Here is a 27,581-nt window from a genome sequence, read left to right as displayed (position 1 = left end):
TGTGTGCGTGTGTGTGCGTGTCATTTCCTCAGTAAAAGCCTTTTCTTCAGACTCGCATCAATGAAGGATTCTTTTAGCAGCTGATCAATACACTCTTCTTTCATCACAACCCCCTGTCTCTCTCTCTCTCTCTCTCTCTCTCTCTCTCTCTCTTTCATTCATGACTCTCTCTCAGGGTATTTTTAATCTGATCTGTGTCTCTCTCCTGTGATTGGCTTATGGCCTATAATAATATTGCCCTAGTGTGGCTCGTTGAAAAAAAAATGAATTTGAAGTGTGTTGTTTATGTAGTGGTATATGGCTTGTGAGAGAGAGAGAGAGAGAGAGAGAGAGAGAGAGAGAATGACCAACAGAGACAGTCAACAGAGAGAGTGATTACACTTTTGGCTCATATTCCCAAATGATCCCTGCAAGCAGTGTTAGTTTCCGTAGTGATGACTGTTCATGTGGTTTCTGCTGTGTGTGTGTTTTGTTTAGTATATTGCCAGAGAAACATATTCTGTATTAAAGCGATACAGAAGAATGAGGAAATTTGTAACTTTTCAATTTTACACACTTTAGCATGATGATCCTTGAGAATGTGGACAAGTTTCAAAACATTCCAGTAATGTAAATGGGAATAGAGATGGCCTTTGCAGTTTTCCCACAGGGATGCTGTAGGGATGGGATAGTGATGGCATATTTAAAAAAATAAATAAAAAGAATAAATTGAAAAAGATGTCAAATTTTGACCCTTTACAGAGATGCCAACATACACGATTTGGGCTATGGATCTGAAGCACAATCACAGTACACATAGACCTGAAAATGATGTTTTTCAACCGGTTTTGCCCGTGTATTGATCAAATCAATATATTTTTGGTGTTCGGACTCTTCATGTGTCAATGTTTACACCAATTTGGATAATTCCAGGAATTTCTGTATCCTTATGTTAGCTGCGCTGTGATTGGCCGAGAGATGACCTGGTTCATGCTCTCGGCCAGTCACAGCACGTGTTAAATTCAGTACACAGAACTGTGCAGTAGTGATGCGTAATCGTCTTCCTGGAAGCAAACTTTCTTTGTCGGTCATGTCCGAGAACTGAAACTTTGGATTTCTCTCAGAAACTCGTGTCAGGTGCGAAGTGAAGTGAAGGCAGACCATGGATTGTGAATGATGGTGTCTCTGCCTAAAAAGAGGAGGCTATGTGAACAGCAATTTCTAGCTGAATACACGGCCGTGTATTGTACAGTCGAAACTGGACAATCACCATGCCTACTGTACTCTGTGTAGGTACGATTTCAGTGTGTGACATGGAGGGAGGAGCGATGTGTACCACCAAACACAATTCCTACAAATCAGCTGTCAAGACAACAAAAGGTTAAGTCCAGTATTAGACTGGTGCACAGTTCAGGAAATAAATCCATTCATCCATTACCTGTAACCACTTATCCTGTACAGGGTCGCAGGCAAGCTGGAGCCTATCCCAGCTGACTATGGGTGAGAGGCGGGGTACACCCTGGACAAGTTGCCAGACCATCGCAGGGCTGACACATAGAGACAAACAACCATTCACACTCACATTCACACCTACGGTCAATGTAGAGCCACCAATTAGCCTAACCTGCATGTCTTTGGACTGTGGGGGAAACCCACACAGACACAGGGAGAACATGCAAGCTCCACACAGAAAGGCCCCTACTGGCCACTGGGCTTGAACCCAGAACCTTCTTGCTGCGAGGCGACTGTGCTAACCATTACACCACTGTGCCACCCCTCAGGAAGTAAATACGGTCTTTTTGTTGTTCTTGAAAGACCTGTACATAAATCTTTTACTCTGGCTTTTGTTGTTGATCATGAAACTATTGAAACTCTGTATTACAGTACAAGCTTGGTTATCTGAGCCCCTTTTATCTGAATAGCCTCTTAGTTAGCCAAACTTTTTCCCCAGAGAGTTTGGATAGTTGAGCTTATACTGTACAGTAATCCCTGCATTTATATTCCTCAAAAGGTAGCTCAAAATGACCTAGATTGCATCTCTGAGCCTCTCTGAAATTTGGTTTCTGGTGGCCTCGGCAGCCTCCGGACCCTCGGCCTAATAGAAAGCCTCGCTTTGCTCGGCTTCACCTCACTACCCTCGGAGATCCTACTCTCTTTCATTTGTCAATGTTGTCATCTCTGCATTCAGAGTAGTAAAGCAGGGTTTAACGTGGACTAGCCTGGTGGTTGAGGCACATGGGATGTGGTGAGAATGGTGTTGTGGATGGTACTGGGACTGCTGGAGTTAGGAATGAGGTTGGGACTCACTGGTATGCAGATGGGGAGAATGGCAATGATTTTATTGGGGAACATGGAGATAGAAATGGAGATAGTACTGGGCCTAAGTGGTGATGAATTGGAATTTGGGTTTGGGACATGCAGGAATGTGATTAGAATTGGTGTTGGTCCAAGCAAGGTTGGAGTGGGATAGGAGGAGTTGGGGCGCATGGGGATGGGGTGAGTATGCTATGGTATTATGGCAAAAGAGGAAATGTTGGGTTTGAAGTGATATGTTGAGGATAGGGTATGGGTTTCCGGGTACATAGCCATGAGGTAATAGCGGAGTATTATGCCTGAGGAGGTAGGTAGGGATGTGGTTTAGGGGTATATGGAGATCAGGTGGAGACAGTAACGCAGCATTACATTACAGGCATTTAGTACATGCTCTTATCCAGAGGGACGTACAACATACCCAGAGCAGCCTGAGGAGCAGTTGGGGGTTAGGTGCCTTTCTCAAGGGCACTTCAACCATTCCTGCTAGTCCAGGGAATCGAACCAGTGAACTTTTGGTCCCAAATCTGCTTCTCTAACCATTAGGCCATGGCTTCCCCAGCATGTGGGAATGGAATGGTGGTAAGGGAAACATGGATGGGGTAGTTGCCAGGGATGAGGACTGTGGAGATGGGATAGAGATGGTGGTGTGGTATATGGGGATAAGGTTAAGATGGGGAAGGTGTTGGCACATAAGAATGGGGGATTGGATGGGTTTACTTGAAGATGGAGTGGGGATTTTGGGGCATATGGAGATGGGGTGGAGATCATGCCAGGGCACATGAGTCGTGGCTTGAGGTGAGGATGGGTAGGGGATATTCTTGGGGCGCATGGAGACTGAGTACTGAATGGTGTTGGGATTTATGAAGATGAGATAGGGACAGTGGTGGTAGGGGATGGAGATGAGAACTGTGAGGATGGGTGGGGGATGATGTTGGGGCATATGGAGATGGGATGGAGATCATGCCAGGGCACATGAGTCATGGCTTGAGGTGAGGATGGGTAGGGGATATTCTTGGGGCGCATGGAGACTGAGTGCTGAATGGTGTTGGGATTTATGAAGATGAGATGGGGACAGTGGTGGTAGGGGATGGAGATGAGAACTGTGAGGATGGGTGGGGGATGATGTTGGAGTACATGGGGATGGGGTGGAGATCATGTTAGGGTAGAGTGTTGGGGTATATAGGGATAAGGTGGGGATGGAAATACATCACACATGAATAGGGTGGTGGTGGTGGGACTCGCCGGAATAGGGTTGGGATGGTGGTAGGGCAGATGTGTGGGGTGGCATGAGAATGGTGTTGTGGTTTGAAGGCGGTGACTACAGGGATGCGGTTTGACATGTGGAAATGATGCATATTCTGCAGAGTTGTTCTTCATGTCTGTTTCTCTGTAGGTGAAAATGTGGAAGGGTTGTCTGAGGAGGACGTCGTCCTGTTACACTCATGCCGGCAATGGACTACAGTCACCGCCCACTCTCTTGAGGAGGGGCATTACGTCATTGGACCCAAGATTGACATCCCGCTGCCCTATCAGGGTAAGACACAAACATGGAGAGTGATCCCAGAAGGTGCTTTATGAGAAATGAGCCTAACCATCAGCAGGAATTTCACTGGAATTGAGAGCATAATCATTTTTTGCACTAATGTACCTTTTGTAGTAGCAAGCTAATAGCTTATTTATCAGTTAAATAGAAGTTTGATGCAATTTCATAGAACCCTGACATCCAGTTTTATTGGCCAAGTGATCAATTGTGGCGGCTGTAGTTATAGCAAACAACGGTTCGTTCTTAAGCGAAAGCTTTTTTTTTTTAATCACACGCTAATCAGGATCTTTCTTGTACTTTCTAAATTGAAAAACATAAAATACAAGTCTACTTAGATGATGATGATGATGATGATGCACTTAGCCTGATATAAACACTCGAATCAAGAACTGCAAACGTCCTAGAATTCAGCCTTGAGGAATGCTGCAATTTTGACTCATGTCCATTGTTTACTAAAAACATGGAAGACACCACCGATGTTGCGTGACATCCAGTTTTAATCTTGAATGTCGATTTATAAATAGTATGAATGAGAAGACACACAGAGGAGAGAGGCAGAGTGTGGGAAATGGCATTGATGCTTGCTAACAGTGTATCGATTGTTCTATTAGAGCACTTAACATCACACATGTTTGCTACACTTTGTGACCTGGCCATTGTGTGTGTGTGTATCTTTCTGGTGTATCGCCTCACTGGTCCTGATTGGTCGTGTTATATAACCCAAAATATTCCCTTGTTGCTGTTTCTGAAATACACACGTGCGCGCACACACACAAAGAGGTCAGTCAAGTGGTGAGTCAAGTAGAGAGAAGAAGGAAGGAGATGGTATCATCACCATGCCATTAATACAAAAACCTACGGAAGCCATTTGTGTGTGTATATCAGCAAGTGTGTGTGTAATGTGTTAATCAGTGGGGTTTCCGGCATCAGTTATCTCATTCACAAAGTCAACTTCGGCATGACTTCATCCTGACATCATTCCCATTCCACTGAAATTCCGCTCCGAAATACCAAATTCAAAACACTCTGAAGTTCGTCTCCTGGGAGCACCGTTACCCAATATACCCGTCTCCGGCACCATGAGGTCACGTGACCAATGAGATCACCTACAAGGGTTTCCGGCGTCAATGAGACGCCGGGATGAAGTGAGACAGCGAGAGAGAGGAAGGGAGGGAGGCAGGGATGAGATCATCAGTGTCCTTCAGTCTGCCATGCTGTACACAGATGATGATGATGATGGTGGTGGTAATAATTTTCAAGGTGCTCGTACATGTTGTGGTCTAAGCCTGGTAGTCTGAGATTTGAAGCTGATCAAAGAAGTGATGAGGAAGCTGATGGCAGTGATGACTTGACCAGCATTGTGATGTCATTGGTGATTTTTACACATCTTATGTCCTATAATACAGCGTATTGGTCCAGTTCATCATCTGCTACAGAAGAACACACTCAAGGTTGGGCTCTAGGAAATTAATCAATGATGGTGATGTGATCAAGGTTAGTTTTTGCTGATATTTTCCTTTGACAGCATGTCCTGAAGTGTTTTATTCCTTTTTTGCCACAGCAGTTACTCAGTGATTATGGTTATACCTGTTACAAAGCATTGACACTGGAGACTCCTTCCATAAAACGTTGAACAAACATCGTCTTAGAGAAAACTTCATTCAACACCTGTTTGAAGCTGTTTATTATGAACGAAGTATTACCAGTGTTGTAGTCGAGTCACTAAACCTCGAGTCTGAGTCCAGTCTCGAGTCCCCAGTGTTCAAGTCTGAGTAATTAAAGAAAATTTCGAGTCGAGTCCGAGAACAAGACTCCAACCGCACCATTTGACGGTGTCTGTTGCTGCCTTTATGTGAAACCGTCTCTACTACTGTGTTGGACTAACGTTCCTGCTCGACTGCCCCATTTTAGTTAACAGGCTACAGATAAAAAGCTTGTTCATCGCTCAGCAAGCCCCGCCCACTATCAACAGCGCAATGAACATAGCGTGTCACTTCCTTCTCTGGGTGTGGTCTTGCCAAATGACGATTGAAGTTTGAGGTCATCCCCATCGACTCCTCGATAGTTCTTCTACATATGGAACACACAGCAGTGCATTTTTTCCCACTGCACGAGAAGTCCGTATAAGCAAAGCGGACAATCCTAGCGGCGTTCTCTCCAGGCATTTTAGCGCCATTAACGTTAGTTTGTTCCTGAACATGACGTATAAACAGCTGAATCTGTGTTCTCTAGCATGAAATTAGTATAAAAATTAACGTAGATATAAATATCTTATGCTGAATTATTATGGCACGTTACAAAAAAAAAAAATCAGAGTCCGAATGCAGTTAACGCACGAGTCCAAGTCACGAGTCCTTAAAATTATGGCACGAGTCGGACTCGAGCACTACAAACCTGGGTGTTACTATAGAAACGATAACGTATCAGAACTAGTGCGTTAACGTCAGTCTGTGCTACTGTCAGACTTGCTGTTCTAGAAAATGAATCAACACCTTCTGACCAATCAGAATCCAGAATTCAGCAGCGTTGTGGGAGATGAACTGAATTGTGGATGTTGGAATCTAATGTATAGATAGATGGTTAGATGATGATGATAGCAAGAGTGAACAGGGAGAAAAAGAGAAGGGCAAGAGGAGAGTAACCTAATCCACTCTTCCCTGGAGACGATTGGAGGTTCTTGCTGCGTCTGCACACAGTTATATACACACACACACACACACAGTCCATCTGTTGTAGTCAACTAGCTAAACACTTTCACGTTACTCTCCATCTGCTCCCAGCTAACACACTGACCCTCAGTTGGACACGAACACTTACCCGTGTGTGTGTGTATAAATCTCATCACTGCCTTCTGAAAATCTTGTTCTGCAGTGTGTGAGAGAGAGAGAGAGAGAGAGAGAGTAATAAGCTGTCCATAGAGACTGGTTCTCAAATAGAGACACCGAGACATCGAGACGGTGAAGGAAACAGAGCGAGACAGCCAGACAAAAAGAAGAAAAAAGGGATTACAAATGGTCTCCTGAACATTGTTCCTGCTACACACACACACACACACACACGAAGTTCAGCCTGTTCCTGCAGTTGAATCTTTTTCCTTGCTTTGGTTTGTGCTGCTTTTTCCTGAGCAGATGGCTGTTTGCGGGATAGTAAACAGGAAGTAGTCGGAGTTCTTTTTTTTTCCCCCTCTATTTAAATAAAATGCTGACCTGCTATAACACTATAAGATAACGTTATCCTAGAAGGACAGTTAGCTAAGCCAGACTTAGGAGAGGAAAACAGGTAAGAGGACACGACCGTACGTTTGTGTGTGGACTTCAGTAACTAAACAATATCGTTGTCGACCTCAAAGCTGCTGCAGATCTAATATTATAAACAACACCATTTGTGTAGTGCGTAAACAGGATATTGGGTGTAAAGCCGAGTACACGCTACATGACGCTCAGAATCGCTGATCCTGCACACGGTGGGCGTAATGGTGTGTATGCGACATGATCGCTCGCAGACAAAGCTGTGTGATCTTTGACCTGGACAGATCTCCACCGAAGCACGCCAGATCCCCGATTCCCACTTTCTCACGGAAACGTAGAAGCGAGAAATAAGAGAAAATGTCGAGGAAAGACTGGTTGTAGAGATACCATGTCTGTTCTGCAAAGAGAACTGGAGCTATAGTGCAAACAGTGTAGCTATTTTTATACTGTACACTACCAGACTGCTAGGAATTGTTTTTATTTTTACTGTCCATTTGGGAAAAGCAATATCCTTGCTCTGGTATACAGATGGATGATGATAAATAATAATAATTAGTTCAACTTATATAGTGCCTTTCTCACACCCAAGTTACAATCGCATTACAGTTACCAAAAAAAAAAAAGTCCACCAAAAGAGGGTCAGGATGTAATTCCAGAGGCGTAGCCATCCACGGTCCCACCAAAATGCGCACGAAAGTAAGTCCCGCACAGCCGCCACGACACCACCGGGCAACATCGCTCAGAACGCCGCACCAAGCACAGAAGCCCCGCCGCACAGAGCGCTGGACAACCCCGATGTTAAAAGAGCAACGAGCTCACCGCAGTCCATAGCGAGGAGCACAAGGCCTGAAGAGAACCGATGCCCAAAACTGGGTCTGGAACTACGCTATAACCGTCAGACAAAACCTTCAAACCAATAAACAAACATCAAACTATACAAACACACAAAGAAGAATAAACCCTGGTGAGAAGCGGCAGCCAAAATGCGCACAGCGTCCTCTCAACCGGAAAAAGGGAGAAAAAAAAAACGGCTGATAAACTGGATTCAGGGTAAACTGCGCAGGCTCTGCAGTTTCTCATGTCTGTGCTTGCTACTCGTCGTAAAGGGTTTGCCTTACACAGAGAAATCAGACTTGCTTGAAAGTATTGGAGTGTCTGCGATGTCTAGCAGATTGAGCAAATCATGTTGCCTGAAACTTCACACCACGCGAGCGGTCGCTACAGGAACGAACAGCGGACAAAGTAGACGGCAAACCCCGGGAATGTTTCAGGGAGGGATCCCTGATTCAGGAGAAAGTAATGGGAAGCGCTCTGTGTGCGCGCGTACACTTACACAAGGTTACACAGGGTAATGAGAGACCTACAGGTGAAGGGGCGGAGCAATGTCCAAACCAGGGCGTGGCTAAGCTTAAATGCTGCATTTGGCTAAAAATTGAAACGCAGACTAGCTAAAAACAAACACCTCCAACTCCAAAAGCAGCATGGCTTTGAACACAGGATAAATCCGTAATGACAGAAACAGACAGTCGAACCAGAACAGGACGTGACTGTGATTATTGTGTGTTAGGTAAACCGTGCTAATTAGGTCCCAAAAAAAACAGTTTCGCATCGTCATTCTGGAATTAAAATCAGGGCTTTGAACCAGAATTTTTTTCCTATTGGTTCGTTCCGAACAGAAACGGAATTTTAACGTTTCCGGTTTTGGGTTCCACCATTAAATAGACGTTCCTGAACCGGTTAGAACAAAAAAATTTCGTTCCCGGAACGGTTAATTACGTTCCCTGTCAGCTGTTTAACAAATGGCTATAAAATTATGTCTCTGTCTCATCCAGCTTAAGCCAAATGTAGGCTAATTCTATTACAACCTTCATTAAATAAGACAAGAAATAATTCAAAACAATTATTATTTCAAATGTTGGCGATTTGGATTCTCAGTATGTCTTCCCATCTACACAAACAGAAAAAGTGCCAAAAATGAAAGAGAATTCGTTTAGTGTGTTACCAAAGGCTAGTCAGGCCCTATGCATTGATAGGCTAACAGAGGTTAACGTCATTTAATGTTCGCGAGCCTCTCATTAACGTGGACAAATATATTGATATCGTGTTTGAAATTGACGTTTTTGAATAACGATAGACTGCAATATTTATCTCTTATTTAAGATGTGGAGACGTGATAGTAGTCCACCCTCCCGCTCTCTCCATTCAGTCAGCGAACGTCACACAGGAAGTGAACCCCAGCGGGTCATAGAAACTTGCGCAGGAGAAGAATGACTTTTTTATTTGTAGGCCATGGAAACTTTGAGGAACGAAATAAAAACCGGTATTAACCGGTTACCATTATTTTTAATAAGCGTTTCTGTTCCGGAGCATAAAAAATAATAAAGTTTCTGGTTTCGTTTCTGTTCCATGTGAAATAGAAAAAGTTCCCGGTTTTCGTTTTCGTTCCTTGAACCGGTTCAAAGCCCTGATTAAAATATGATTCGGAAATTTTTTAAATCATGAAAAGCCACTTGCGTTTGTTGGGACAGCTAATTTAATGTGTTCTTCGAAAGATGTGGAAGTAGACGAGGCCTTGTGATGTGGTGTCGAGCGAATTTGTTGGAGTTAGAGTGCATGAGACTTTCGTAAAAGTTTCTCCGGTCTGTCTGGATTTTCCTAAAGTTTATTGCAGAGGTGTGTGTGTGTGTGTGTGGAGAACATCGAATTGTTGAAAGGTTCAGCAGAACAGAGTGACTGCAGGAATCTCCACCAGCAGAGACAGCCCAGTGTGTGTGTGTTGGCAGGGATAAAGCAGTGTTGCTAGGAGACAAATACACCCGGGTCCCTGGTTTAAGAGAAGCTCTGTTTGTGTGTGTGTGAGAGAGAGAGAGTGAATATGAGAGGTTTCTATAGCGCTCGGGAAGAATGACGATATCTCCCCCTCTCCGTCTCACTCAGTTTTGTGTTTCAACAGGTTATAAAGCTTCTCGATTTTCTCATCTATCTGTCAGTCTGTCTTTCTTTCTGGTTCTCGGTTTATCCATCTATCTATCTACAGCGCCTTGAATCCCCCTTGGTGTTTGTCCTGTTTTGTCACGTTACAAGCTGGAATTAAGATGGATGTTTGGAGGGTTAGCACCATTTGATTTACACAACATGCTGACCACTTTAAAGGTGAAATTTGTTGTTTTATTGTGACACAAACAATAATTAAGATAAAAAAAAAAACAGAAATCTGGAGTGTGCATACCGTATTTATCCTAATAAACGCGCCCGGGCGCGATGCAAAACATGAAGGGGGAGCGTCAATTTCGACCCTTAAATTACAAAAATCGAACATGACAAAATCATCGGAATTTAAAACATTTATTTTGAAACACATGAAAATACAGTTATATGTCCAAAAAGTCAATTAAACAATGTCCAGCTCGCTTATAAGGATAACATTGGTAAGTAAACTATTTGTAGTGATGTCACAATTCACGTCATCGTCGATGTTTATGAGCTCACAAAACAAAATGTCGTCCATTCAGAGCATTGGCTGTGTTGCGCCAAGGGGAAAAGAAACGTCTGCGGGGGGAATGAAAGCCATAGCAAAACTTTAATCAAACAATAAAAGCTGGAGTTTACTGTTTGTGCGCGGCTTTCCTCGCCTTCTCCGTCCCGAGAGCAGAAAGGGGAAGGGGGGGTTAAATCTGTGAAGCTGAGCATCAAAACAGAAGGAAAAGCAGGCAAACAGGACGGCGTAGAGATAACAAGGCAACTCGTTCCCTTTTCCATGTGGAAGTCGTGTGTGTATGTATGGAATCAAACACAGAACCTTGCTGGTGTCTATCAGGAATTAATTAGGCCATCATTAATCCATAACCTAGTCTCCGAGTCAGAGCAGCTGAGACGCTTCGTGATCTTCCTGAGTCCTCACTCCTGTTCTCTCACACGTATATAAAAGAAAAAAAACAAAGCATACTAACTAGACCTGTGCTTATCAGTCAGGTGGAAACACTTTTAGTATCGACATTTTGGAGCAAGGCATCTTTAATTTTTTTTATTATTATTATTTAAAAGACTAGCATGTGCATGAAAGCTGGTACACTCTCAGAAAGGGTACTAAACTGTACTTGTGCTTGTTGCTCTGTAAATCGTGGAGGCGCGTCAAATAGGGAGGGCGCTTCTATAAGGATAAATACGGTAGGTATTCACCTCCTCCAAAGTCAATACTTTGTAGAGCCACCTTTTGCTGCAATTACAGCTGCAAGTCTCTTGGGGTGTGTCTCTGTTAGCTTAGCACATCTAGCCACTGGGATTTTTGCCCATTCATCAAGGCAAAGCTGCTCCAACTCCTTCAAGTTAGATGGGTTGCGTTGGTGTCCAGCAATCTTCAAGTTATGCCACAGATTCTCAATTGGATTGAGGTCTGGGCTTTCCAAGACATGTAAAGGGAAACATTTAAACCATTCCAGTGTAGGGTGACCATATTTTGTAGAGAAGAAGAAGAAACCTTTGTCACATGCACACTTCAAGCACAGCGGAAATTCATCCTCTGCATGTAACCCATCTGAAGCAGTGAACACACCCAGAGCAGTGGGCAGCCACAACAGAGCGCCCGGGGAGCAGTCAGGGGTTCGGTACCTTGCTCAAGGGCACCTCAGCCCAAGGCCGCCCCACATCAACCTAACTGCATGTCTTTGGATTGAGCTGATCTTTCCCAGCAGTTTTCGGTTGCTCAACAAATAAGCATAAAAGTCTTTGCAAGAAGTGTCTTTGAAATTGTATTGCACTAATAGAATCCTCTTCAGTGACTCAACAGACAGCTGGTTCCTCTCCTTGGTCCACTGGCTCCGCATCAGTGAGAAAACCCTCTCAACATTTTGCATTGTGAGAGGGAAGTGCAAAGACAAACTGTGCAATCTTCAGTAGCTCTGAGTAACATGCAATGCTTTTTGCCTTCTCAAAATATTTGGTCCACTTCTGGTGCACCTGCAGGCCACTGAATTCCTTATCACTGTTGCACCTTTCTGTGAATTTCTTCAGATTGGTGACCTGGTCAAAACACTTGACGACATCAACTGGCACCCCTTTCTCTCCTCGGTACTTGATGCAGGCCTCCACATCATTCCAGTTTGGTGGCTCACTCAGATCCATCCACATGAATGTCGAGAACTCTTCCATGGGACTCATCCACTTCTCCAGATAGTCCAGACATGCACTGTACAGGCCTTGCACATCAGCACAGAACTGCTCGCAGCCCTTACCAAGTCCATCTTTGCGCTTTTGTGCCAGTAGTCCCTTAACTTTAAGGGACATGAAGTTGTTGCTCTTGCGTTGAAGAAGAATGGTGTGGATATTGTTCCATTATGGACATGTTCTCCTGTTCCATTTCTTGAATGTGGGTGTGGAACACAGACATGAGTGCCAGAGGTAGATCTCAGCGAAGTCTCATCTCATCTCATTATCTCTAGCCGCTTTATCCTGTCCTACAGGGTCGTAGGCAAGCTGGAGCCTATCCCAGCTGACTACGGGCGAAAGGTGGGGTACACCCTGGACAAGTCGCCAGGTCATCACAGGGCTGACACATAGACACAGACAACCATTCACACTCTCAGTCACACCTACGGTCAATTTAGAGTCACCAGTAAACCTAACCTGCATGTCTTTGGACGGAGGAAACCCATGCGGACACGGGGAGAACATGCAAACTCCACACAGAAAGGCCCTCGTCGGCCACGGGGCTCAAACCCGGACCTTCTTGCTGTGAGGCGACAGCGCTAACCACTACACCACCGTGCCGCCCCTCAGCGAAGTTGTTTTCAGAAAACTTCTTGAGTACTATGGGTGGCTTTTGCTGAGACAGAAAACATGCCTTTCAAGCTGGAAACATCTGTATCATCCTCTCAATGCTTGGGAACAATGACAGCCATCTTGTCTTGCTGTGAGAGAGCATCCTTCTGTAATCAGTCTCAATAAAATCACAGTACTCCTTCAGGCTCTCCATGCGCACAGTGTAGATGTGGAAGTACTGGTAGATTTTGAACATGATATTCTCAAGGTCAACATCTATTGTGTCTGCCCCATGATGAGCACAGTTATTCAATATGTGTCTGAAAATGAGTCTGGAAATGACTTTTTTAGCAAGGTACTGGTGCAATCCATGGACCTGTAGCTGTCATGGTGTTTCACAGTATGAAATGCCATCGCACCTTCCGCTGCATTTACAGCATCCTCTGTTTTCCCAGGTCTAACAAAGTAGAACTCTGTCAACTTTGCAGAAGAACTCTCACCTCGCACAGCTTTTTTATGTTTTTCGGTGTCCGTGTGAGCTTTGAGATCTCCAGCACCTTTATTAGACACTGAAACATATGTGCCAGCTTTGCACACGGTGCACTCAGCCTCCCACTTGTCCCGACCAGGACAGTACGTGGGAATTTTTTTTTGCAGTTCATCTGTGAAGCTGCACTTTTTCGCTTTGGCATTTTGTGTGCAATGCTGCTCCGCTGTCTGCTCTGCTCCTTCTGTGTGCGCGCGTCGCAGAGCCGCCCACAAGGCAGCCTCTCGGGAGTTACGTCACGCAACAAAGTACCGTAGTATTCTGTGCAAAGCGCCAGTCAATTTAAGTACACGCTTAATGGTCCTGTGAAAAAATGGACATTTTCATGAATTTATAAAACCACCCCGGACAGGATGTAAAAAGTGGACACGTCCGGGCAAAAGAGGATGTTTGGTAATCCTGCTCCGGTGTAGCTTTAGCAGTATGTTTAGGGTCATTGTCCTGCTGGAACGTGAACCTTCATCCACAAACCTCTGGCCAACTCAAACAGGTTTTCCTCCAGAATTGCCCTGTATTTAGTGCCATCCATCTTTCCTTCAGTTCTGACCAGCTTTCCTGTCCCTGCAGATGAAAAATATCCCCACAGCATGATGCCGCCACCACCATGCTTCACTGTAGGAATGGTGTTCTCAGGGTGTTGGGTTTGCGCCACACGTGGCGTTTCCCATGATGCCCAAAAAGTTCAATTTTAGTCTCTTTTGATCAGAGAATCTTCTACCATGTGTGTGTTTGGGGAGTCTGCCACATGCTGTTGGGCAAACTCCAAACATGTTTTCTTAAACAATGACTTTTTTCTGGCCACTCTTCCATAAAGCCCCGCCCACTCTGTGGAGTGTACGGCTTAAAGTGGTCCTATGGACAGATACTCCCATCTCCACTGTGGATCTTTGCAGCTCCTTCAGTGTTATCTTTGGTGTCTTTGTTTGGTGTCTGATTAATGCCCTCCTTGCCTGGCCTGTGAGTTTTGGTAGGTATGCTGAATGTGTATTTTTGACCTTTTCAGAAAACCGCAGGGCGGCACGGTGGTGTAGTGGTTAGCGCTGTCGCCTCACAGCAAGAAGGTCCAGGTTCGAGCCCCGTGGCCGACGAGGGCCTTTCTGTGCGGAATTTGCATGTTCTCCCCGTGTCCGCGTGGGTTTCCTCCGGGTGCTCCGGTTTCCCCCACAGTCCAAAGACATGCAGGTTAGGTTAACTGGTGACTCTACATTGACCGTAGGTGTGAATGTGAGTGTGAATGGTTGCCTGTGTCTATGTGTCAGCCCTGTGATGACCTGGCGACTTGTCCAGGGTGTACCCCGCCTTTCGCCCGTAGTCAGCTGGGATAGGCTCCAGCTTGCCTGCAACCCTGTAGAACAGGATAAAGCGGCTACAGATAATGAGAATGAGAAAACCGCAAATAAATTAAAACTTGTGCACCAAATTCTTGTTTGATGTACAATCATTCTGCCACAGGAAAATAAATCATTGACCACAATTGCCATGACATCCATGTCTGTATTTGTAAACTCACTGAACTGTACGTGCACTATAGCAGCCTTTCTCAACCGGGGTGCTGTCTGGCTTCATTAGGGGTGCTGTCAGAAAATTATATATTTTAACATTGAAATAAATAAAATGAATTAAAATTCCAAAAACCGCTAGTTACACTAATGCAGATCATCGCCGCCTCATGCATCATCAAAATTTGTCTCACGGCCCCCTTTCCCATGTCACAACGTCACTGCCGGGGTCAGCGTATGGTCAGCGTGACTGCATACATTTTATATTGGGGCGCCTTGAGAATTTGCGTACTTCTGAAGGGTGCTGTGACCTGAAGAAAGGTTGAGAAACGCTGCACTATAGTATAAATAAAATTATTCTATCCACATTCACTGGATATGAGCAATCACACGCTCTGATTGGCTACTAGGCTATCAGCTAATATACCGTGAGTAGAGAAAAACAAAATGGTGGCGCGTGTTGCTGAAGCAACCGAGGACGAAATAAAAACTCTGCTTGAAAACAAACCCCCCCCAAAAAAGCAACAAAAATGATGGTAAGAATGTGTTTTGTTTTGTTTTTTAAAATCAAGAATTATTATTATTATTATTATCACATTTTTCACAAATTGCTCGTGTCAGTTCGCTGGTTTGTTTACATTCTAAGCGGAAATGATTTTGTCGGACGTTTTGTATCAAGTTTTTATTTATCGAATTTGCAAAAAATACAAATAAAAATACTCTGTTTCTCAAAATCCAGTGAATGTGGATAAACTCGAACAGTTATTCCACTCAATCTCGTCATAAATGGCTTATAGCGCTATCAGCTCATGTATGACTCAATTTCGTGGAATAACTTTTTTTTTTTTTTGAACGTGCCCTACAGCTGTATTTAACTCGTCATCAGGAATCCAGTGGACTTGTTTTCGAGTATGCTACACCACCTCCAAGTTTCTTTTCTCACATCTCTTTCTCCTTCTCTCCGTAGGAAAGTTTAAGTTGCTGGATCAGGACCGGGATGTCCGGGAGCCGGTTCAGTACTTTGCGAGCGTTGAGGAAATCGCCGGAACTTTCCCTGACCGAGTGTTCGTCATGGAGCCGATCACGTTCAGCATGAAGGTCCGCTACGAATCCACAAAAACAACCTTCTGTTCTGGAACTACGTTCACGGTTGAACATTTTGCACAGCTGTGATACGACATTAACGTTGAACAATGTGGCCAAACTCATGAAAGTTACATTAGTGATCAAAGATTTTACAAGAGTGTTTTATGAGAAATTTATCAATACGTCTGTTGGCTTTTATTTATTTTATTTTTTTTTTATTTTTACCTCCATTTCTGATGTATTGTCCAGTACAACAATGAAAACGATTAAGTTTTGCACTTGGCGCATACAACCGATATCATTTAATTTGTTGAGGTTAAATATAGCTCTCTAAAACGCAAGAAACACAGCAACAGTAGATAACCACATCTATGATCGGGAGAAAAAAAAAAACCCAAAACGTTCTGCGAACTAGAAATTATAGCTTTTTTTTTTTTTTAAACTAAATCTGTTCACTTTTATTTGAATAAAGTTGCCATTTTTTTGAGAGGTAAATCTTGACTAGAATGAACACAAAATAAGAGAGAACTAGCTATTTTATAGCTAATTTCTTATATATTTATAGCTAATAAAAATGTCGTCTCACTAGAAGTAGTGCATGTGTATAAACAGAAACAATTTTATTGGCTTTTAATTTTATTGCTCCTTTAAAGCTAGACCGCCTTTCAGATTTTTCAAGTGTAGGTCATAAGAATTTTCCTGACACCCAATTACTTCTGTTAGTCGACCAAAAACTACTGACTTCCAATTTTATTATTTTTTTTTTAATAAGAACAATGAATGAATTTATCTCCACGTGGCCCTAAATTCTCTACTATTTTTTCCTGCTTCACCATGACCCAATACAAGATACTATGTCATGCATCACGTGGTGGGCTTTCCCCGTTCACGCAAGGGCATTGTGGGATACAAATTTGAAACGGGAGAGAAAAATGGAGGAACGAAACATGAAAGCCCGACTACAGTAACGGAAAGAAAGCAAGAAGAAAAGACGTTACGTTATATACAAAGGAAAGGAAACACAGGACCAAACTAATAAATATCACCGGTCAGCGAGCACTTCGGTGTGATCAGCTATTTGTTTAGCGACAGAATGATGGAACTGTCAGTGCACGCTCAAAGGTAGACCTGCGCATGCGCACACGGACTTCCTCTGTCTTTTTGACTGCACGAAGCGAGCGATTTCATGCACGTTATTTGCTTTAATCCCCTCAAATTAAATAACTTCCCAGCCACAGAACGGCCTGATATTTTGTGAGATATTACAGAAATAAACATCTATCACAATGAACACATTTCAGAGGGAACTAAATTTCACAGGTTTTATGAAATCGAAAGGCCGTCTCGCTTTGAGTGTGAACTAAAGCTCGACTCCAACTAACCAGATTACTTTTAAGTAAAATATCATTAAAAATCGTGTCAAAAATATGATAAATCCAAATTGCTGGATAGCAGAATTGACGATAACGGAGTTGACATTTCCCACCATTTTGTATCTTAACTCCACACGCTAACCTCAAACTAGCTACCACATGACACGTATACAAACGGAATTTTATGGATTTTAATCATATTGTTTTTATAAAAAAAAAAAAAGTTAGACTGATATTCAGTCCAATATCACAGTAACAGAGTTGACGAATAATTAATCTACTATCGGTGTAAAATCCTCAACATTTTGTTCAAATTAATGAGAGGAGAAACAGAATAGACCTCACCGCCTTTCTGAAGTTTCCCACCAGAGGAAGTGACATCACTCGGTGCGGGTTTCATGCACATTATTAAAAGTCTTTGCCGATCTTATGCAGTTTTACAGTTGACAAGAACATTGGGACGAATAAAAATATATATTTTTGACTGAAATTGCACATAATCCAGAAAATAGACTTTCTATGCAATTGGTTTTATAGCACTTAATAGAATAAGCCCTTCAAAAAACAGATTGTTTGACCGAATCACTTCCTGTTTATTGGAGTTGAATGGATGAATCAGAAGTCGAAGACGGCCAATGATGTGGGGGGAGGGGTGGGAGTCGTTTAGTTAATGTTTTATGGATGAATTGGGTCTAAAACGTACATCAAGCATCGCTATTGGTGAAAGTTTGCCGTCATTTGCATTATTGCTCAAAACTGATTCAATAAAGATTCCTTTTGTGGAAAATAAAAGGATGTGAAATGTACCCTGAATTCTAGAATGACCCATATATATCTATTTTTTTTCCCAACCACTGAACAAGAAGCATAACCTGATCGACTACAAACATCCTGTATATTGCGATCCATAAAAATGGTCGACTTGTTGCAGAAATTTGGTTCTTTTTTTGTGTAGAACGAATGCAATTGCTATGCTACAACTGATTAGCTAGCTAATACTAGCTAGATACCGTACAGTACGCGGTTTCCTCAGCTTTGCTAACACCGTGTTCTTTTATACACCGTCAGCTTTCACGCCATCATACCCGGAAATGTGATTTGTAGTTGTTTTGGAGATTTGTCAGAGTTCTTATGGGATGTAAGCGCCGTTTGAGCCGGGCTGTATCGGGAGAACCAGTGTCTGAGCGCTAAGGTAGTGGCTAGCATGTGCTTGGGGTTCATACTTGTGTTGTGTTCTTGTAACTGTACAAATCTTATTTCCTGTTTCTGATGGAGTGTCAGCGAGCGAGAGAGAGGGGCTTAGAATAACTTAAGTCATGATGACTTAGGGATGTGTGTGTACGCGAGGTCATGTTTGTCCTCTTTCCTCTAGTTCAGTCTGGCAGTTTCTCACAGCCTCCTGCACTCCTCACTTGATGAATGGGGTTGAGTTTCTTTAAACTCTCCACATGCAGACACATTTCAGCCAGCCGTTATTTATAACGACTGTAATTGTGTGTGTGTTCTGCCTTCTCAGGCCCGTCTCTGGATCTGTGGAATAATGGCCTTGCTGGTCCATTTACTGCATTTTCTGTTTACCAGCAGTCTAAACTTTATGACCTATAATTAGGTTTTAGATGTATTTTAATTGAGTGTGGCTAAATATACTGCCAAGTCATATCTCCTTTAAGTAGCACGATTAGCCTGGGCGCAAAGATTAGTTACCGCTGAAGAACAACAGACTATTTTTAAAGCAATAGTTCACACATTATTTATTTATTTAATTTCCCCCCTTCACCCAGGAACTCGCCGACACAGCCGTGATTGTTAGCGTCTTCAGTTCAAGTTGTGCTTTAACGCTGATTTCTATTAAATAAGTCATCAGAAGAGTCATAACTCCATGTAGAAACTGATTCGTTTTCTTTCTCAGGACACACACTGGTCAGTCTCAGGCAAGGGGCGTGGCTTAAAGTTTAAAGCCAGATGGCCTTTCGATTACTGCCATCTACAGGTTTATCTTTGAGCGTGCACTGACCGTTCCGTCATTCTGTCGCTAAACGAACAGCTGTTCACACCGAGGTGCTCGCTGACCGCCGATTTTATTGATTAGTTTGGTCCTGCGTTTCCTTTCCTTCGTATATAACATAACGTCTTTTCTTCTTCTCGCTTTCCGTTACTGCAGTCGGTCTTTCACGTTTCATTCCTCCATTTTTCTCTCCGGTTTCAAATTTGTATCCCACAATGCCTTGCGCCAACAAGGAAAGCCCACCACGTCATGCTGGCATCATGTAGTATCTTGTATTGGGTCATGGTGAAGCAGGAAAAAAATAGCGGAGAATTTAGAGCCATGTGGAGATAAATTCAGTAATTGTTCTGTTTAAAAAAACGAATAAAAGTGGAAGTCTGTGATTCAAATTTGGTAGCTTTCGGTCCACTAAAGAAAAATAATTGGGTGTCGGGGGATTCTGTTTATGACCTACACTTGAAAAATCTGACAGCCAGAAAAGCTTTAAAGTGCATATCATGGGTAAATTCAGGAGCAAGATCAATGTAATTCTCCTATTTTATATTAAACTTTGGTCAAATATCTGTCACATTTTGCGCAATTTTTTTTACCTTGCGCAATACCAGAAAAATTCAGTTGAAATCAAGCCATTTGAGGCGAATTGGTCCGCCTCTGAAAAAACTTGGCATTTGGATTTCCCAGCAAACATTGATTTTCGTGACGTCGCTTGCGGGACGCCTCCCTCTGAATCCTACGTCAGCGCTGGTTTGTTTATGAGAAAACGACCTGGTGGTTTTCTGCAAATTTCTTCAATGTTATCGCGTAATTATTAAAATGGTTAACAGATGTATCGTAGGAGGGTGTAGCAACCCCAATCTTGATGGGATTAGTACTCATCGTTTCCCAAAAGACCGGACAATGAGAGAGAAATGGGAGCGCTTGGTCTACACAGGCTGTGCACTGAAACCGTGCAAAGCTCGCGCAGCCTGCTGGTGCTTCCGCAAGTAACGTCACGACTCAGGCTCCAGACTCCCTTGGGATTTTCCCAGACGCATTTTGTTGTTTTATTTTTTTCTGCTGTAGACAGATGGCCTTGTGCAAAATTACCCTTCTGGATGAGTGTGTAAAGGGACATACTTTCATATAAAAAACATGAAATTGGTCCAGAATATGCCCTTTAAATGTAGACTTGAGGTTTGGACGCCAACTATTCCAAAAAAGAAAATACAGTAATGTTGATGCAGAATTGAGGAGTACTGTCGTACTGTTTATTGCTTCACTTCTGTGTCTGTTTTTTTGTCATCGTTCACCCCAGTCTCTGTCTCGTGGTGCAGGTGGTGTCGGGCGAGTTCAGCGAGGACAGCGAGGTGTATAACTTTTCCCTGCAGGCGGGAGATGAGCTGACTCCGATGGGCCGGGCTGAGCTGCTGTGTGTCCAATCTGCTCGCGAGAAGTCGCGCCTTGCCGTGTTGCTGCGCCGGCTGGGCCGAGTGAGCGGAGCTTCAGGACGCCCCAACCGCACCAAGCTGCCCTGTCTGATCTGCCTGAACCAGCGGACGCGGGAGAGCGTGCGGCTGCCGCTGCAGTGCCGGGGCCGTTTCTGCACACGCTCGCCGCTTGAGCTGCGCATGCAGGCTGGCGAGCATACGCTGCGCACCATCATCGAACGTGTGCGGCTGCCCGTCAACGTGGCTGTCCCACCACATCCTCCACCTCCACCTCGCAGCCGCTATGACCAGCACACCATCCGCCAGGGCCAGCGCTACAAGTTGCTCGCCATCGTCAGCCGGACCGTGGTACTCTGCTGTGTCCTGCGCAAACAGGAAGTGACGCCTTCTCACTTCCTGTTGCTTAACGACATGCCGCGGTTCACGCTGCCTGATGGCTTGCTGCGTGATGACCCCGTCTACCAGCGGGCGGTGCTGCTGAGCGCGCTCCGTTGCCAGGAGACCTTTGACCCGGACGATTATTCCCGAGCTGTGCGAGAGGTCAAGGTGGACCTGACCGAGGAGTGCGTGAGCCCGCGCAGGATACGAGTGTATCCCGTATTCTCACCACAGAGACTCTCGCTGTGCGTGTACGGGGGTGGAGCCATCACACCGACACCCACACCAGGCTGCAGGGACTCACTGGGAGACACACAGACTCCCCCTGGAGGTGATGGAGAGAGGGAGGGGGTGGGTGAAGGGGATGAGCGAGAGTACGTCACCCCTGATTGGCCCACAGAGACACAGGAAATTCCTTACGAAGAGCTCTGGGCCAATCAGAGTGGAGGAAGCTATGCAGAGGTTCCTGAAAGCACAGTCAAAGCTGAGCACAACCTTATATCTTTCCATTCCACTTCCTCATTGGATGGTACAATAGGCTCCACCCACGTTGCGATGGTGCAGATGGAAGCAGGACGAGTACCGACTCCACCCCCTGTTCCGCCCAAATCAGAAGCTGTGAGTAGACTCCTCGTTGTTTTTGTGGATTGTGGGTCATCAGTAAGTAAGGGAAGGGGTGTGGCCTCTGTGTAGTCTGTCAGTCCCAGGAAAGAAGGCGTGGCCTCTGTGTGACTCGTGAAAACATTCAGTTTTTTGATAATCATATAACACCGAATGACACAGCCCGAAATCGCATTATTTTTAAAAATTGTTGGCTGCGTCCCGCGTGCATGTCCTATCACTAGTAGTCTTGGAAGGAAGTTCTCACCCGATCTTTACCTGCTTGAAAACGTTCGTGCATCCAATTTCCATTTGTTACATGACCGTGATGAACGTTATATGATGATTTAAAACCGCAGTGCCGCTCGTCACCCGCGGTAACGATGATGGAGCCGTTAGCCAGCGCTACAGTCAGACGGATTCGCGGGTTTATCTGTTAATCAATAGCTCTTCCTTACAGAAGATTTAAGGTGCATTTATGACTGTGCCGGCTCTCGCTTCTTCTTCCTCCTTCATGTCCTTTTCTCATCCTCTCTCTCTCTCTCTCTCTCTCTCTCGCTCCCTGATGTTCTTTTATCTAAAGAGTCATTATGGATACCAGCAGATCACTTGAACACAGGTCAAGACTCTTGGGACACACACACAGTCATGTATGTTCTGCTACAGTAATTCAGGATCTCTAAAGAGTCGTAAAGCTGCACAGTTCTGGACTAAATAATTGATACAGCTTTTACAGACCTAGTAATGGCCACACACTTACGGGAAGAGAGCATGAACACACACAAACATTGCTGTTGAAACTTTACTGTATCATCAGCTATATAGAAGCGCTTACAGCTCTGACAACTGGAATTATGGCCTTTTGGTGCCCTGTCTGTCTGTCTCTCTCTTTCTCTTTCTCGCTTGCTCCCACGCAAATTTTCTGCTCTGGCCCTGTAATTTAGTTAACTAAAACACACACACACTCCCTGGTGGATCTGGACAGGAAGGCAGCTTTCTCAAAAGGCTGAGGAGGAAATGCAGACAGATATTATTTAGATTAACAGACGTCACAGGACTTCTGATCCATGTGAGCAAAACTTCACAACACACACACACACACTGTTTTGGTACATGAAAAGTTGGAACCGGACAAGAACTGGGGGGAGGAAAAGAAATGATCCAAACGAGGAGATAACTTTCCCTGTACTGAGAACATTTCAACATCATCTGTAAATTGCCATCTGTTCTTCATTTCTTTCGTGAGTCATGAAAAAGGGTTACCAAGGGGATGAGACGGCAATGCCACACACACACACACACACACACACACACACGCACGTACAGAGAGAGAAAGAGCACTTTGTCTGACTGTGTAAAGTTTACGTAAATTTGACATGTACTCACAGGCTTGAACTGTTTTGTATAATATTGAATCACATTTATTTCTATGCAATTTCATACAATGCTAAATCGTATCCTGTTGACTTGCCAGACCGAGATACTCCTCGTATTGCGCCAAAAAGAGAGAAAAAAGGACAGGGATGACCGTTTGAACAGTTTAATTGACTGCATCTTGTTGAAAACACAAGTTGATGAATGTTCTTGAACTCACCTACCTTAACATAACTAATCTCCCCTTGTCCTGCTAGGTGAAGGAGGAGTGTCGGTTTTTGAATGCTCCTCCCGTTCCACCCCGCTGTGCTAATGTTGGAGGCCCCACTCCCAGTCCTCCAGTCCCACCCCGTTTCCCTAAAGCTCCAGCTACAAGCACACGCAGTCCAAATGTGTCCTATTACTCCTCAGGCCTGCAGGAAAGGTAAATGCACACGTACAATAAAATGGTGCATACATTCATGCATATATGTTGTGTATAAATATACATGTTTTAAGGGGGGAATGGTGACACTGTGTTGTGACAGATCTTTGGACAAAATCTGAAAGGATTTTGGAGACAACAGCTGGGAATAACCTGACCTATCCTGGGTTTCTTCTCCTAGTCCACCCATGAACACCTGAACCCTGCCTGGTCTCATCCCCCCATCTCATCCTCTAGTCCAACCCTCCCAATCATCCTGCAGTCCAACTCCCAGCTCAAACCCTAGGTTATCACACTTCCTAGTTTTATTTCAGTTTATCCCCAAGCTGATCCTCTAGTCTATCCCCATGTCATCCTTTAGTACATGTCCGAGCTCATCCTCTGTTTCATCTGCCAGCTCAACCCCTAGTTCATCCTCCAGCTCATGTTCTAGTACATCCTTCAGCTCAATCCATAGTTCATCCCCAGCTCATCTAGTCCAGCTTCTAACTCAAGCCCAATTTCATCTACCAGCTCATCCTATTTTCCATCCTCCCAGCACAAACCCTAGATCATCCCCCAGCTCATCCTCTAGTCCACCCTCCTCCGGCCCATCCTCTAGTCCACCATCCTCCAGCTCAAACCCTAGTCCATTCCCAAACTCATCCTCTAGTCCAGGGGTCTTCAATCCTATCCGCAAAGGGCCGGTGTAGCTGCAGGCTTTCATTACAGCCAAATTGGAGGCTCACTTGATTGTTGACTGGAGACGAGGGTGAAATGATTAAACAAGTGAAATCAGGTGTAGCTCCTGCTTGGTTGGAATGAAAGCCTGCAGCCACACTGGCCCTTTGTGGATAGGATTGAAGACCCCTGCTCTAGTCCATTCTCCAGCTGATCCTCTAGTCCACCCTCCTCTGGCTCATGCTCTAGGCCATCCCCCACCTCAACCCTTAGTCCTCCCTCCAACTCATCCTCTAGTCCTCCCTCCTCTGGCTCATCCTCTAGTCCTCCCTCCTCTGGCTCATCCTCTAGTCCTCCCTCCTCTGGCTCATCCTCTAGTCCACCCTCCTCTGGCTCATCCCCTAGTCCATCCCTCAGTTCAACCACCAGTCTATCACCGACACATACTCTAGTCCATTCCCCATCTCATCACCAAGATCATCCCAGCACATCTCCAGTTCAACACCCATCTCATATTCTAATCCATCCCCAAGCTCAACCTTTTGTCCACCCCAACTCATGCTCTAGGCCGTCTCCCAGCTCTTCTCCCAGTCCATCCTCCAGCTCATTATTTTGTCCTTGCACTATCCAAACTCCTGGTCCATCTTCTCTCCTGTCATGTAGTCAATCCCCTAGTCCATCCTCTAGACTAGGAGATAGTCCAATCCTTGGTCTGTCCTTTAGTCTATCCTCTTGTATGCTGGTCCATTCCCAAGTGTAGTCACTGGTGTATCCCATCGTCCATAACCTAAAAGATCTATCATCAGTGCTGTACACACAGCATTCATGTGGAACAGTGTTGAATTTTCTCTCTCTCTCTCTCTCTCCCCCAGCTCTGCTCCTCGTAGTGGCAGTAGTTCTCCTTCTCCAGACTCCTATTCTCTGTACTGTTACCCCTGCACATGGGCTGACTGTGTAACCTCTGACTCCTCCGTATCACCTGACCCTAATCAACCCGCACAAGCCTGCTGGTCGCACCCCCGAAGTGGTGGAGTTTTTACTTCAAACATTCTAAACACACCCCTCCTTAGCACAGACTCTGCCCACAAAAATTACTCCACTTGTCCCCGACCACGCCCAGCTGCACAGAGCCGCTTTGCCCCATTTGGTGCCCTGAACCCTTTTGCCAATCCAGGACATGCTTCGTCTGATTGGCTTGCTACGGGCAGGAAATCTCCCAATCTGATGCCTGACCTCACTAGCGCCACGCCTCAGGAGTCTCAAGTCAATCAGGAAACAAGTCCGGTTCCTCCACCCAGACCATTAAAAAGCTTAGAGGAGGAAACATCCGTGTCTTCCCTGGTGAGGGGCGCAGAAGGTGGAGCTGGGTTATCATGGCGACCCCCAGCGGACCTGTGCTGGCTCTCGGTGGAGGAGGTGTCATCCTGCTTACGTTTCATTGGGCTGTCAGACGATGTAATTGGCCTGTTCAGCCGAGAGAGGATTGATGGGTCAATATTCACCCAGCTCACTGAAGAAATCCTGTCTGAAGACTTCAGCCTTACCAAACTGCAGGTCAAAAAGATCATGCAGTTCATCAAGGGCTGGAGACCCAAGATATAAGCCTTTATTCACTCTCGCGCACACACACACGTACTGTGAACAGTAAACCCATTATGCATGATGGTATATAAAAAATAAAGGTGCATTTCCACAGAGGTTCCTGAACCTTTTGAGGCGCTAAAGAGTCACTGAACAGTTCCTTGATTAATCTCTGTTTGAACCACTGCAGGAACTATGATTATGTAAAATAACAGCAGTACATTAAACTCTGCTGTAACATTTCCTGGTCTGTAAAAAGTAAAAAAAAAAAAAAGTACCTACTTTGGAGCATAAACTAAAGTTTGCAAGAAATATGGCCCAGGAAATAAAATCAGCAAGTGCATCCTAAAGATCCTGGGTTCCTGAAAAAGTTCCTACAGTACTTGAAAAAAGTTCATGTGTTCATAAAAAGGTACTTCTCCATGGAAACACTAAAGCTGGAGCCTATCCCAGCTGACTGTGGGCGAGAGGCGGGGTACACCCTGGGCAGGTTGCCAGATCATCACAGGAATGACACACAAACAACCATTCACACCTACGGTCAATTTAGAGCCACCAATTAACCTAACCTGCATGTCTTTGGACTGTGGAGGAAACCCATGCGGACACAGGGAGAACATGCAAACTCCACACAGAAAAGCCCCGTTGGCCGCTGGGCTTGAACCCAGAACCTTCTTGCTGTGAGGCGATAGTGCTAACCACTACACCACCGTGCCTCCCTAACACTAAAGTCTCTTAGTTGAAAAGGAAGTTCATGAGAAGGTTCATTGTCGTAGAAACTTGCTTAAAAAATTCAGAATGCCTGAACAAGTTCCTGGGTTTCCTGAAAGGTTCCTCTGCTGGAAACAAGTCAGGTAGTAGTTGTCTGCAAAAATGTACCTGCTGTAGAGCAGGAACTAAAATCAGCTAGTGGAAATTAAAACATACCGGGTTCCTGAGTAGGTTTGTGCACCGAAAATGTGCCTAAAGTTACTGCGTACCTATAATAAGGTACCTCTCTGTGGAAACATGGCTAAGGTTTCGGAGTTGAAAAGGTTCCTGTGGTGTAAACTAGTGCCATAGATCCAGAGAAAGGGTTCCAGGGTTCCTGAACAGGGTCCTCTGGTGGAAACACCAAATTTCAGACAATAGTGATCTGGAAAAGAGTACTGTACGTATATACTGTGGAACAAGTTCCTGAGTTCCGGTAAAGGTTCCTCTGGTGGAAATGTGCCTAATGTCAGAATGAATGAATGTATGTATGTATGTGTTGAAATTAAGAGATGCACGTATGTTCCTTTCACACTCGTGCTGATATATTTTGTGGGGTTAGATCACTCAGAGCTCAGATGCTGAACAGCATCAAACTACTGAACAGTATCTCTGTGTGTGTGTGTGAGAGAGAGTGAGTGTGTAAATATAAACCTGTGTGTGTGGTACGTGTTTTTTTTTTTTTTTTGTTAAGAAAAGATTTTATATATTTAAATACCACTCAGTACTTAGCTTCTTTAGGGATCATCTCTAAACTCCACTCCTGCACAGACATTGTTTCTGGAGACCGTCTCAAAACTACGCCTCTTTAAAAAAAAAAAAAAACAATCATCCAATAGGGACTAATGTCAAACACTACTTGAGACTGTCTGGTTTATAAATTGTTAGTGATTTTATTTTTTTCTTTAAAAACACCAGACTGCTTAGACTGACGTGCCTTTAGAGGAACCATAATGGAACAAAGGATAATTCTGCTATATTTTAAGGAAGCTTTTTTTTTTTAACCCAAAATGTGACAACTCTGTCTTTCCACTGTC

At 44.4% G+C, this 27,581-nt stretch overlaps 1 protein-coding gene across 1 annotated transcript in view; it reads left to right on the top strand.

Moving 5' to 3' along the window:
• gareml (GRB2 associated, regulator of MAPK1-like) overlaps positions 1–27,581 on the top strand; it is a 37,338-nt gene extending 9,757 nt beyond the window's left edge. Inside the window, exons 2-6 of the mRNA XM_060913818.1 lie at positions 3,686–3,826; positions 15,854–15,984; positions 20,664–21,773; positions 23,387–23,553; positions 25,086–27,581. Of these exons, the coding sequence (XP_060769801.1) occupies positions 3,686–3,826; positions 15,854–15,984; positions 20,664–21,773; positions 23,387–23,553; positions 25,086–25,815 (2,279 nt within the window). The 3' untranslated portion in view covers positions 25,816–27,581. The remainder of the gene's footprint in view (positions 1–3,685; positions 3,827–15,853; positions 15,985–20,663; positions 21,774–23,386; positions 23,554–25,085) is intronic.

The sequence above is a fragment of the Neoarius graeffei genome, chromosome 2 (genome assembly GCF_027579695.1).
Source record: "Neoarius graeffei isolate fNeoGra1 chromosome 2, fNeoGra1.pri, whole genome shotgun sequence".
Lineage (NCBI taxonomy): Eukaryota > Metazoa > Chordata > Actinopteri > Siluriformes > Ariidae > Neoarius > Neoarius graeffei.
This window is presented reverse-complemented; position numbering and strand designations above follow the sequence as displayed.